The 13811-nt window shown below is 37.8% G+C and overlaps 1 protein-coding gene and 1 pseudogene across 3 annotated transcripts in view; one reads left to right on the top strand and one right to left on the bottom strand.

The window, feature by feature from the left end:
- Positions 1–13811, bottom strand: part of LOC114025654 (protein prune homolog 2-like) — a 226028-nt gene that overhangs the window by 49829 nt on the left and 162388 nt on the right. For all 3 annotated transcript variants that reach the window (XM_027839129.1, XM_027839130.1, XM_027839131.1), the window contains exons 6-7: positions 3443–3522; positions 479–679 (exon numbers count right to left, since the gene is read on the bottom strand). In XM_027839129.1, coding sequence (XP_027694930.1) covers positions 479–679; positions 3443–3522 — 281 coding nt within the window. The remainder of the gene's footprint in view (positions 1–478; positions 680–3442; positions 3523–13811) is intronic.
- Positions 285–13438, top strand: LOC114025655 (annotated as a pseudogene).

The raw sequence follows: 13811 nt of genomic DNA, 5'->3' as shown, positions 1-13811 counted from the left end.
CGATATATTTAAAGCTTAGTCCAAACTTCAACAAGTCGGAAAGAAAGAATGTAATGTGAATACTGACACATCATATTCAAAGCTTTAATAACAATCAGCCAACCAATAAAAATATATTGGTGCTTATTATGTGTCAAGCACTGTACTAATCATATCAGAGGCTAATTCCTTTTCTTTGACAGTAAGTGTGGATTTCCCCAGGTCACAGGGGCTATTCAAGGTTCAAGGGTAGATTTCCTAAAGGGAAGTAGGCCAGAAAAGGGTATTTTGGGCCTCTGCACTACTTCTCAATCTCTTGCCATCTTTTGTGATCACTTTTGACCTCAGACATGAACGGTAGCTACTAGAGATTTCAGAAAGCAGTCAAGGACAAGAGGTATTTACTTAGGTGAGTAAATTTTTACCGCTAAAGTTCTAACTTCACCTACTTTCCCTTCAATCTCTTTTTGCCTTTAATCTCACCAGCTTAGTACATTACCATGGACAGTGTATTCAAAAGAATCGGCTTCATCGGGGGTGTCCAGGTCATCCACATTGATGTCAATTTCATCTGGGCTATCTAGGTTATCATCAGAGAGAACAGATCCTTCACTCTGGTCCAGAGAAAGGTTGATATTTGGGGCTGTGAGTTTTATCCTCCGGGGGTGAGAGCCATCAAGATCCAGAGAATTAGGTGGTTCTACAAAGACAGCAGGAATAGCAATATTAACATAGGCCAGTTTTATCACGTTGTTAACTTTCTTTTAGGATGTAAACTCCTATGGAGCAGCTTTTTTCAAATTTTTTTAACTTTCAAAGTTTTTTAAAGTGTTTTGTTTTAACATTACAAACATTTACAAATTATTCCCACTTTGAGAAAGGTTTCTTATAAAAAAAAGTAAAGTTAATAATACCGTGATTTCAAATGAAAGTGCATGCAACATTTCACATCTGTACCACTCCCTCATCTCTCTATTTTTTTAACTTAACAGAAATCTATTTTTTCTCCTTCTCACTCCTACCCTATTGAAAAAAAAGAAAAAACAAATTTCTTGTAACAAATGTACATAGTCAAGTGAAAAAAATTTTATCAATGGCTGTGAAATTAAATTGTCTATGATAACACAGCTAGTAAACGCTAGATGTGGGACCCGAACCCAGGCTTTCCTTACTCTTAGTCAGCATTCTATCTGCTATAGATAAGTTAAAATGGCTATTCTTTATTTAATATTATCTTAGTCACAGTCAAAGATACAGCAAAGAAAATTACTGACCCATCAGGCTTAGCTGGCATCACTAGTCATTACTAATACTCCTGCAGTGGTTTAGAATACTGAACTTGGGAGTTAGGAAGGCATGAATTCAAATCCTTCCCCAGAAAGTTACTAGCTATGGGACTCCAGGGAAATCTCTCTCATCTCCAGTTTCCTCATGTGTAAAATGAAAGGGATGGGACTCAATGGCCTATAAATTCCTTTCCAGCTCTAAATCTATGACCCTAGGAACACTAATATTCAGCATAACAGCATCCTTTCTGTAGTTACAAGGGAGCCAATGTAACAGCCAGTGATGAGAATCTCATTGCTAATATCTACAGATATAACTGCCTCTTTATACCCAATGCTCCCCCATGTCAAGTAACTGGATAAACGTCCAGAAGCAGAGGTACGTGGGTACGAGTAGGGACCATACAAACTTTTCTGGCTGTTCTTAAATACTGTAAACCAACTACTCTGATGTTTTTAGGTCTGGGTCTGGGTCTGGGCCCCAGCCCTGGCCCTGGCCCCTTAGACTCACAGGCTAACAGGAACAAGATGAGATTTCCATATACACACAGGGTAACCAATAAACCCCAAGAACTTCAGCTTTCTATTTATTCTCACTCAAACCACAGGTAGTGCCTATAAATGAATAGCCTGAAAGTAACCCAGGATAGCTTATTCCTGAAACAAGTCTCTTAATTATGCAGGCTTAGGAGTCGCATTTTATTTTCAGTAACTGACCCACAAACCCTTGAGGGTGGGCCCCAGAGTGGTTTTACATAATTAGGGCATTGAACTGAAACTGACTGCCTTCTTGCTACCATATTTCCCATAAATTTTTCAATTTTTTAGCACAGATTTCCACAAAGCATCATAGAATCACAACATGATGGAGTTGGAAGTGATGGGGGAGATCATCTCATTCAATAACTTCATATTAGAAATGAGGAAAGTGAGGCCCAAAGAGATCAGAGCTGCAGGGGACATTAGAGATCATACCATACACTCCCAACTCCTCATTTTACAGAGAAGGAAACTATGGAGGCCCGGAGGGCTTAACTGACTTGTTCAAATTTCATGAGTTGCACAGCTGCGACATGAAGCCAGATCTTTTGACTTTCTCCATTATGTTGTTGTTCAGTCATTTTTCAGTTGTGTCCAACCCTCTATGACCCCATTTTGGGTTTTTTTGGCAAAGATACTAGAGCAGTTTGCCATTTCCTTCTCCAGCTCATTTTACAGATGAGGAAACTGAGGAATACAAGGTTAGAGTTAAGGCCCAGGGTCACAGAGCTAGTGTCTGAGGCCAGATTTGAACTCAGGAAGATGAGTATTCCTGACTCCAGGCCCGACACTCTATCCACTGCACAACCTAGCTGCCTTTTCCACATGCCTTTTTTTATTTAGGGAACCAGGGCTGTATTGGCAAATATGGACAGCATACTAAAAAAACAGAGACATCACCTTGATGACAAAAGTCCATACAGTCAAAGCTATGGTCTTTCCAGTAGCAATGCATGGCTGTGAGAGTTGTAGTATAAGGAAACCCAAGTGCCACAGAATCAATGCTTTCAAACTGTAGTGCTGGAAAAGACTTTGGAGAATTCCTTGGACAGCAAGGAGGTCAAATCAGTCAATACTTAAAGAAATTAATTCAGGCTATTCACTGGAAGGTCAAGTATTGAAGCTGAAACTTAAATATTTTGGCCACATAATGAGAAAATAAGACTCATTGGAAAAGACCCTGATTTGGGGGAAAATTGAAGGCAAAAAGGAGAAGGGAATGGGAGAGGATGAAATGTCCTAGAAACAACAAACATGAGCTTGGACAGATTTCAGGAGATAGTGGAGGACAGAAGAGCCTGGTGTGCTATGGTCCATGGGATCACAAAAAGCAGGACACAACTGAACAACAACAAACTATAACAGAGTAGATAGTAATCATAGCAACTCAAAGCCCTTAGAGATGAAGTGGAGACGTAGGAGATAATATGGCTCCAAATACAAATTATCATTGGTTAAATTAACTATGAAATTAATATAACAAAATAAGTCTAAGCTCCCAGCAAATCCTGCCCTCCTCCCTTTTTTTTCTAGCACAAAAGTGTTTGTTAAAAGCACAGGAAATTTTCTTCTCACTGAATAGTTAAATGTCTTGGGTGTGGAATGTTGCTAGGAGAACGAACTAATGTTTTTCTCACCAGGTCTCATGTCTGCAGAATTGGGACTTAGCTCTTCCTCTTCAAAGGGGATGTCCATTCCTACATCATCTGCTAGTGGTCTGTAAAAAGGAAAACAAAGAGTTAAAAGGAATGGCTATTTTGGTTGTTGTTTTGTTTTGAAAGGTACCCAAAGATTCTTAAAAATGTCTCTGTCTCTCTTCATGGAAGAGGGGGGTGAAAACAGAAATTTGAAACACTCTGAGGCTACTTCTAGGGAAGGTGTCACTTAGAGCAGGAGCAGAGTAGTTCCAGGGAGAACTGGGTCAGGTCAGGGAGAGACTTACTTGGTTCACTTTCAAATTGACCTCTTCCTTGTGACAAAGAAACACAATCAGGCAATGAGTTATCCTTTGTTAGGGAAAGGAAGGGTTCCATTTGGAAGCTTCCAAATTTAATTAATTTTCTTGCCAATTAGTTTCTAAGCTGCCAAAGGAGTAAAAGTGCCACCAAAATGTAACCGTAATAAATTTTAAAGTTATACAACCTTTAAAAATCATATCTTAAATTTATATCCCTTCTAAGTTTCATGGCCGTGTATCCCAGTTGCTCCACCCATGGTACTACTCTGGTCATTTTTCCTAGCCTAAAATTAAACCTAATTTAGGTTTTCAAATTCAAGGAAGGTGTTTTCCCAGTTATAAGAGATAAGATCTATGGCTATTTGCTACACTCTACACAAACAGCCAGTCATCCCCTTTAACCTAAGTTGGATAAAAATTTTAAAATTTATCACAGAAAATCTCAGAAGCAGGAAAGATTGTGGATATTACTTTTGCTTTCATTTTTCATGTAACCTGGGCACATTGAAGATACTATCTAGACATGTCCTCACAGGACATATCTTTGGACTTTCCCTTCAGTGTGTAGCATAATGGACCCTTGGAAATATATATGTATATAAGCAATATATGTCTGTGAGTATATACATGTTCATGTATACATACATACACACATAAAATATTTGGCACTTGGTACTATACATATACACATACACATAATTTATGTGTATCCATATACACACATATATAAACAGTTTTCAAGAGATTTATCAATAAGAATTGACATGAAAATACGTTCCAAATCAATTACAGTAAAAAAAATACAAATTTTTAAAAATTTAGGTTTTAAGTTATTTCTTGCTGATTGAGAAAGATCACAAAAGATGGCAACAATCGATTTTAGAGGAGCTTTGGAAAGATAGACACGTTGAAGAAACAACAATGGGATTGTGAAGATGTGGTTCAATTATTTTGTATTTCAATTTGAATTATACAAAAAAAAGTCATTAAACTCTCTACGTACTCTGCAATTTGACTACTGGGCATATAGCCCAAAGGAGACAAAGGCAGAAACAGAGGTCAAATCTATACCAAAATACTCATTATGTCAGCAAAGAATTGGAAACAAAGTAGATGTCTATTAACTGAGGAACACTTGAGAAAATTATGCTATGTGAATGTAATCAAACATTATTTTACAATAAGAAAACACGAATATGAATAATATAGAGAAACAAGGGAAGATGTGCATGAATGAATGCAGAGTGAAATATATAGAACCCCAATAACAAGATACACAACTACAACACTATTGAAAGGAGGTTGAATTTTGAGTACATAACGGAAGGAAAGAAACAAGAATTTATTAAGCATCCACTATGTGTCAGGCACCACACTAAGTGCTTTACAAATATTATGTCATTTGATCCTCACAGCCTCCCTGGATGGTAGGTGCTATTAGAACCCCCATTTTACATTTGAGGAAGCTGAGACAGAGATTAAATCACTTGCCCAGGATCACACAGCTAGTAAGCGTCTTCTACCAGACGTGAACCCAGGTCTTCCTGATTCCAGTCCCAGCACTCGGGGGTGGGGGGAACCCCAAACCAACCCAAAACAGGGGAGGCCCTGAAGAAAAGAGAGTGAAGCCTGCCTCCCCATTCATGGTGAGAGGGGAATCAATAGATTTTTAGTACTATGTACACCGCTGGACAAGATTTCTGTATCAGATATTTTTGCCTAATTGTTTTTCTTTGTCACAAAGAAAAATTCAATCTGGAAGGGATAGGTAAGAAATTACTATGATTCAAAAAAAAGCTATTAATAAAAACTTTTTTTATTTTAAGAAAAAAAAACTTTTGTTGGAAGCTGAGCATTCAGAGATGACTGTAACATCAAGGGCTCATGTTTATATAGCACTTTAGGGTTTACAAAGCACTTTCCCTCCCAATGACTCCAGTATAAAGCTTATCATCCCCATTTTACAGCTAAAGAAATTGAGATTTAGGTTAAGTAACTTTCTCTGGGTTACACAGCTAATAAGTGTTGTTATCAGTGCTCAAATTCAGGTGCTCTGACACCAAGACAAGTGCTCTTTCTAATATACTACATGGACAGTCGAGAAAAAGAGACAGACAGACCCTCTGATCTCAAGGGCCTAGTACAGGAATGAGACATGGACAAAAATAATTATGGTATGTTTGTTAGAATAAGATCAATACATATATAGGAGAGGACAAACAAGAATAAGTGATTCAGGAAGAGACTGATCCCCTATAGTTGTAAGGATCAGGAAAGATCATTAATAAAAGGATGAAAGAAACCATCAGTGTTAGTTTTCCATCTGAAGCTTGTGGGATATTTTTAATTTAAAGCAGTATTTATTCAGAACACCATTTGACTTCATAATATCCCATAATTTGGGACAGATCCCCATATGTAAAGTATTCCCTTTGCTATAGTCTTATCCCTGTGTCTACATTGGGTTTAAGCAACTCTGGGGTCTGGATGTTGTTTCATCATTTCAGTTGCGTCTGACTCTTTGTAACCCCATTTGGGTTTTCTTGGTAAAGATACTAAAGTGGTTTATTATTTCCTTCTCCAGCTTATTTTACAGCTAAGGAAACTGAGGCAAACAGGTTTAAGTGAATTGCCCAGGGTCACACAGCTAATAACTGTCTAAGGCCAGATTTGAACTCAGGAAGATGAGTCTTCCTAACTCTAGGCCCGATACTCTAGCCACTGTGCCACCTAGCTGCCCCCCTGGGACCTGGAGCACCTGAGAATTTGAGAGGCCCTTGGGCTATGAGCAATGAATAATAAAGAATTTAGTTTGTAAGTTTCACTGCTGGGGAGACTGTGTTTTAACTGAATTTTGTACCTCCTCCAGAATCAACAGATGTCTGTTTAATGAGCAATGTAAAATCTCAGTCAGAATGATAAACCATTAACCAAACATAACACAGGTGCTAACTTGAATTATATTTAGGGTGATTCTTTAAAGTATCAATTAACCAATCAAAAAGCATTTCTTCTATATACTACATGTCAAGTCTCACATGTATTCTGCCCTCAAGGAGTTTCCATTCTTTTGGATTATAATGCCTCCATTTCAGAAAAAGGAGACCTTCTTAGGGCCCAAGATTCAACTAAGGATCACAGAATCTAAATACTCTCTTGGTCTGTTTATACCTGCCAACCATTTGGAGATAGCTTACAATAAGTAACTAGTTTTTTTGGGTTCAACTCAAATTCTATTAGCTAAATACATTCACTATAAAGAAAATGTTTTCAAGTCCTAACTAATGGCCCATGACAATTGTGCTTTATTAATTCTCTCTCTCTCTCTCTCTCTCTCTCTCTCTCTCTCTCTCACACACACACACACACACACACACTCAAACACACACATACATCCTACTCTAATGCCATTCAATATAACAAATCTTAGTATATGTAAGACACTATTCTAGTGGCTCCAGAGATAGGACAAAACAAAACAAAACAGAACAAAAAAAACAAACAAACAAAAAACAGAACAAAACAGTCCTTGCCCCTCAAGGAGTTTACCTTTTATTGAGTAATACAACATATAAGCAAACAAACATACAGCTAAATAATAATTTGATTAAAAAGCAGAAAATACTAACAATTTGAGGGAATCTTCCATAGGAATAATAAATAAATGAAAAATAAATTAAAAAGCATTTATTAACTGCTTGTTGTGTGCAGATATAATGGCAAACACTGAGGATGCAAAGAGAGGCAAAAACAAATAACCAAAAATAATTTATTATAAATGTTTTCCCTTTTTCTCTTTGTATAATACTTAATTTCTCTAATAAAGATTGTATCAACTATAGAAGGCATTATAAGGATATTTATAAAAATAAAATTAAAATTAAATGCAAATACAAAAAAGCAAACAAGCAAAAAAATAATGATACTTGTAATAATTCTAATATAAAGGAAAAGTGGTCTAAAGCAGGGATTCTTAACTATTTTCATGTCGTGAACCCCTTTGGCATTCTCTTGAAGCTTATGGAGCCCTTCTCAGAATAATGCTTTTAAATATATTAAAATTAAATAAACAACATAGAATTATGTATTGTTATTAAATTAAATTACTAATTAAATAAATTAGCTCTCCCTCTTCAAAGGGGATGGCCATTAAATAAAATTAAATTAGTTCTCCCTCTTCAAAGGGAATATCCAAATTAAATAAAATACATAGAACTGCAAAGGAAAGACATTATATTCAAATACAGTTATAAAAATATTAAGCAAGTTCATGGACTCCAGGTTAAGAGCCCCTGAAAAGGGGTTGTTGTATGTAGGATTAAATTTAGATTCTTCTGTAGTTTTCATCATTATGCTTCATTAATTACAGATGCATATGCTATTATAGCCTGACAAAAAGTTTAATGACACCACTTGGATATTGGTCCATATACATGAGAAATTCAGTGCTGAACACAATCTAGAGGGGCTGACAAACTTGTATGCTGAAGGGGAATTGATGGGAAAAAGACTTTGTTTTTCAGGTCCCTAAGGAAAAAAATAAAATAAAATAAAGCATTCTACAAGGAGATGCAGGAAAATCAATGGCTGGTTTGAAAAAAGGGAAAGTATGGAGCATGAGGTAAAGGAGTGGAGGGAAAGAAGAAGGGTAAAAGAGGTAAATTAGTAGGTAGTTGAAATAGGAAAGACAGGAGAAAGGATTAAGACCATGCTGGGTATAGGGAGAGAAATTAGGACCAGGGCTAGACGAGGGGTTGACTTGAGACTAGAACATAGTCAGAAAGTGATCTGAATTGTACTTACTCTAATCCCTTTAACATAATTATATTAATTCAGTAATTTTACCATGTTCCCTGAGCAGCAAAACACAGGATTTAGTGAAGTAAGGTATGAAAGCAGTTTCTTAGACCAGGTAAGTAATCCTGCCACTGTCTCACCCAGAAACCATTCAGGCAAATTACTCCATCTACACAGAACAACTGATTAGAGTCTGTGCTTTCCTGTGGTCAGAAGTGTCAATATAGACCAGAGCTAAGTATGACACACAAAAACCCAGCAATAAGGCTAAGTCTGTAAACACAAAATGACTGTTCTGGTTGCTAAGAAAAGATACCCTGTCCATCTCTGCTCAACTACATTTTTGCTTCCACCTAGAGGTTGTGCCCAGCACTGATTTTTAAAGGAGATATCTGAGATACCCAGGAAGATGCTTTGGGGTTTGCTTTCTGCCCTGGCTGACCTATTTATTTCCCATATGCTCAGCCTACATTCAGTATCATGATCATGACTATATATCTTTTGTGTGTGTGTGTGTGTGTGTGTGTGTGTGTGTGTGTGTGTATAGTTTGATAAATAAGCTTGACATAAAGGACAAAAAGTCACCAGGACAGAGATCAGAAGCTTAGACAAATATATTGCATGAAGTAAAATTTTGCATATCTGGATCACATGCTCATCATAAAGCATGCTAACAGCAGCTGTGTAGGGGTATGGAGGTAAAATGGGTCAGATGTCCATTTAATAGAGGGCAAGTGAATATTATGAGAAGTTAGCTGAACCTTGGGAAATCCTTTCAATCACTGTTAATCCCCCCACCCCTTGACATTAGGTCAAGTAGAAAAATCAAAGCAAGCCACATTTTATGTCCGTTCAGCATTTCTGAATTTAAAGGAATCAGCATTTTTTTTTTTTGTGAAACTGGGTTGATTTGTTTGAGATTGAGTTTCCTTTAATATGAAATGAGCAGTGAATTAAACTTGGAAAACCCCCCTGCTTCTGGATGGTGATATTTCCTGACAGGCAGGTACAATGAGCAGTGGGTAACCAAACCTTGCTGGGAGTAAAGCATCCTGTAGGCCACTCAGCCAAATGGGCAGAAGCAGAAAATGGTCAAGGCCAAGAGGAAGGAACATGTTTTTGCAAAGTTCAGTGTTCCTTTGTGGAGTGAGGGAATTCCCACTGTATTCCCTGGGGTGTCTTCTGGTCTATGTTTCCTGGACTGATAAAAAAGTTTTTCTCTGGAAACTGAGTAAAGGTAAAAATAACATGCAAAATAACTTCCTTAGAATGATTTGAAGTAAACTTTTCAAAGCTCAACTCTTAAAGGATTCACAGTTAAGACTTCTTGATTAATCAATCATGCTTTTAGATATCAGCTATGTGCCACCTGCACTGTGACAGGACTAATTAGATGATCCTGATTCAGACCCTGCCCCTCCTTATGAATTACCTAGTCTTGTAGAGCAACCTGAGCTGCCTCAACACATGTAGCGACTATAAGAGGAATAGAAAGAGTGTATTTTAATGATGTTCTGAGTTCTGTGAGCAGTCTCTCTCACAGGACCATTATGAACTTCCTCTTCCTACCCTGGAACACAAGATTCCCTCAGGATTCTGATTCTAATTTTGTCCTCTGGTTCTTATAACTGGACTACATGTACCCTGACCTCTCCAGACTCTAGTAGTATCACTTGGTTTACCTCTCCATCTCTTCATCCCCTGATATCCTACAGTATCACCGGTCAAGTCACATACACTTACCCTGTTAGTTAAACATGTCAAATAAAGGACCCTTTGCATTGCATTCCCTCATCTCTTCCAAGAAAGCGTTTAAGTCTCAGTCACAGAAAACCCCCTTTACTCAGTTTAATTAGCCATATAGCAGCATCAAGGGGTGGGTGGGGGGAAGGAAATCGGCTTCTGGACAATAAGCTATGTCTATGTTATTTTAGATCTCTCATTCCAGTGACCAACTGTCCACAACTACCTAGCACTGCCTCCTTGCCTCACTCTAGGACAGATAAGAATAGTAGAGTCAGAAGGCAGAGGAGGAGAGAATAGAATGTGAGCTTCAATGGAAAAAATAAGGGGGGATTGAAAAAGTAGATGAAAGTGAAGGATAGAAATTAAACATCTGGGCTCTTGATCTGATAGCTCTTCTCCCTCTCAAACTTGTAAAAATCATAAATTTCTAATCTTCCATCATTCAGTATAAAATAAGGAAAGGAAACTCACTTGGAATTAGTATAAAGATTAATTGACTTGTGTTTGCAAAGTACTGCTCAAATTCTAATACCTTCCACTGTCTATGACATATTCCCTGAGGAAAAGTCAGGCATTTCTGAGAGCTTATTCACCCCTGCAGACCACTGAGCCACCATTAATCAATAATTTTGGTTGTGTAGTAAATACCCTCATAGCTTGTACCTGCTATATGGACTAGGAGGATCTATCCTTAGAAACACTGACAGCAATAAGAATGCATAAATCCTCCCCCAAACAAGGAACAGTCAGTTTTTGAATCAATTAATCAACATATATTTATTAAATACTTACTATGTGCCAGCCACTGCTCTACGTAGTCACTGGGCATACAAACAAAGATTAAAAACAGGATCTATTGCCTCTAGAAAGCTCACATTCTAATGAAGGAGACAACATGCAAAACAACTATGTACATGTATATACACAGTGTGTGTGTGTGTGTGTGTGTGTGTGTGTGTGTGTGTGTGTGTGTGTGTGTGTGTGTGTACACACAGTATATTTGGGTATACATACAATATAATTGGAAGTTAACCCCAGAGGGAAGACACTTGGGGAGTCAGGCAGGAACAGGTGAGGAGATATGAAAGGCCTCTTACAGAAAGTAAAATTTGAGAGGAATATCAAATGAATATCTTTCTTTTCCTAATCCTAGTTAAGTTCCTGCAATCTGCCTATGCTGGTTAGTACAAAACTTAGCCTTGGCTGGTCCAGAGGAGAAACTGAATTGAATAAATTTTTTTTAGATTGTACCTCTTAAATTCTAAATCTTTTAAATACCATACAAATATTTAGAGAAGTTTAGGTGCCAAGAAATCTTTAGAAAAAGCTAAACACTTAACAAATCATCATCTGAGTTATTTATTAGTGGGTGCATCATGCCATCACTTCCCACTCTCCAGTCACCAGAGTCATGGCTGTTGTTCCATGTAAACACAGTAAAATGTGGGCAGAAGAACGGATAACAGAAAACCCCACTCTTATTTCTCAGGTTTCTCAGGATAGAGGAGGTGGTACCCAGGTTTTGTTAAGGCCATTTCATGGAAGGGTTACTCCCAATGAGCTGACTTTGGGGCTATTTTTATTATAGCTCCCTTTCCCTTTCCTAGAGCAGTTGCAAGGGAAGGCTGTCTTTTGCAGGCCTGGTGGCTAATTTTTAAAGTTTCCTGATTCTACTTGAAAGGAGAGGAGAAGGCAGAGCAGCGCAAAAGCAGATTCAGAATTGGAGGGATAGGAATACTGGTTCATCTACTCAACTACCTGTATCATTTAACCTTAGTGGGTCCATTCCTCCTCTATAAAATGGAGTGATTGAAAGAGATGATCTCTACGGTTCCTTTCAGCTCAAAATTTGATGTCCCTGTCAGCCTTTAAACAGTATTACCCTAGGCCCAAGTGAGCTACATTTCTTTTCAACATTGACTTTTTTTCCTTTGTCTTTGCTTTCTTGAAGTTTTTCTTCTTCTATCTTTTCCCATTTCCCTTTTCATTATTTTTTCTTAATTTAAAAATTCTCTACTCTGAAAACCTTGCTGTTTATTTTTCCAATGTGTGTGTGTGTGTGTGTGTGTGTAGCTTTCCCCCTCTTCTCAATGACACCACTGTAGTTTTATATAGCACTTATTTCCAAAGGGCTTGACACATTTTCTATTAGTCTAATCAAATTTCACAACACCCTTGTAATGCAGGTGTTATGGTGCCTCCTTCATAGATGAGAAACCAAAGGACAAAAATGAAGTGATTTCTTTCCTTTCTCTCAAGATGGTAGACAAAAAAAACACCAAAGGAATCATGGAAAAGAAGGTCAGAAAGGAAAAAAAGAACAAAAATGAAAATGTGGCTGAAAAGGTGGTGAAAAAGCCAACAAAGCATTGCAGTCAGAACCCAGTCCTGGCCTCAGGGATAGATAAGATACTCAAGGTCCACAATGTATTTCCAGGGAGCTATGTATAAACAGAAATACGCTGCACCAAAAACCCAGATTGAAAGGAAAGAGAAAGAGAAGGTGCCTTCTACTATCTCAAAGTCAGTTGGTGGTGACAAGAATGGAAGAACCCATGTGGTAAAGATTCACAAAATGCCGAGATATTACCCTACTGAGGATGTGCCTAGAAAGCTGCTAAGTCATCACAAAAAGCCCTTCAGCTAGCGTGTAAGAAGACTTCGAGCTAGCATCACCCCGGGCATGGTTCTGATCATGCTCACTGGCTGCCACAGGGCCATGTGAGTGGTTTTCCTGAAGTAGGTGGTAAGTAGCTTGCTACTGGTGACTGGACCTCTGACCATCAACCGTGTTCCTTTGAGAAGGACCCACCAGAAATTTGTCATTGCCACCTCTACCACGGTTAACCTTTTGGGTGTAAAAATTCCAAATCATCTTACTGATGTTTACTTTAAGAAGAGGCTCTGTGAACCTAGACATCAAGAAGGAGAGATTTTTGACGCAGAAAAAGAAAAATATGAGATTATGGCACAGCGCAAAGCTGATCAGAAAACAGTGGACTCTCAGATCCTGCCCCAAATCAAGAAAATTCCTCAGCTCCATGGCTACCTGCTTTCTATATTCTCTCTTTCCAGTGGAATTTATCTTCACAAACTGGTGTTTTAAATGCCTTGCACAGAACTCTCATTAAAATATTTGGAATAACTTAAAAAAATGAAGTGATTTGCCTCGGGTCCTACAACGATTTGTGCACACAAGCCTAGAACCCAGATTTTTATGCTCTACTCAGTCATAATATTCTCTATTGTCTTATTTTCATTGTCCACGTTTCCTTTCATGTCTTTGGGTCTTTGTTTCTCCCATCTATAAAATGAGGGTGTTGGGCTAGATGAACTCCAAGATACATTCCAAATCTAAATAGGTAACCTGATGAATTTAAGGCTAGAGAATTTCACATCAACATTTCTTCCACAGGTTCTAGCAACTTTGACTTCCCGAATTGCTCTACCATAAATAATTTCTGACAGGCCTGGGAAATGCAAACTGGAATAAAATATAAGTGGGA

Source organism: Vombatus ursinus, unplaced genomic scaffold (genome assembly GCF_900497805.2).
Source record: "Vombatus ursinus unplaced genomic scaffold, bare-nosed wombat genome assembly UNPS02014832.1, whole genome shotgun sequence".
Taxonomy (NCBI): Eukaryota; Metazoa; Chordata; class Mammalia; order Diprotodontia; family Vombatidae; genus Vombatus; species Vombatus ursinus.
This window is presented reverse-complemented; position numbering and strand designations above follow the sequence as displayed.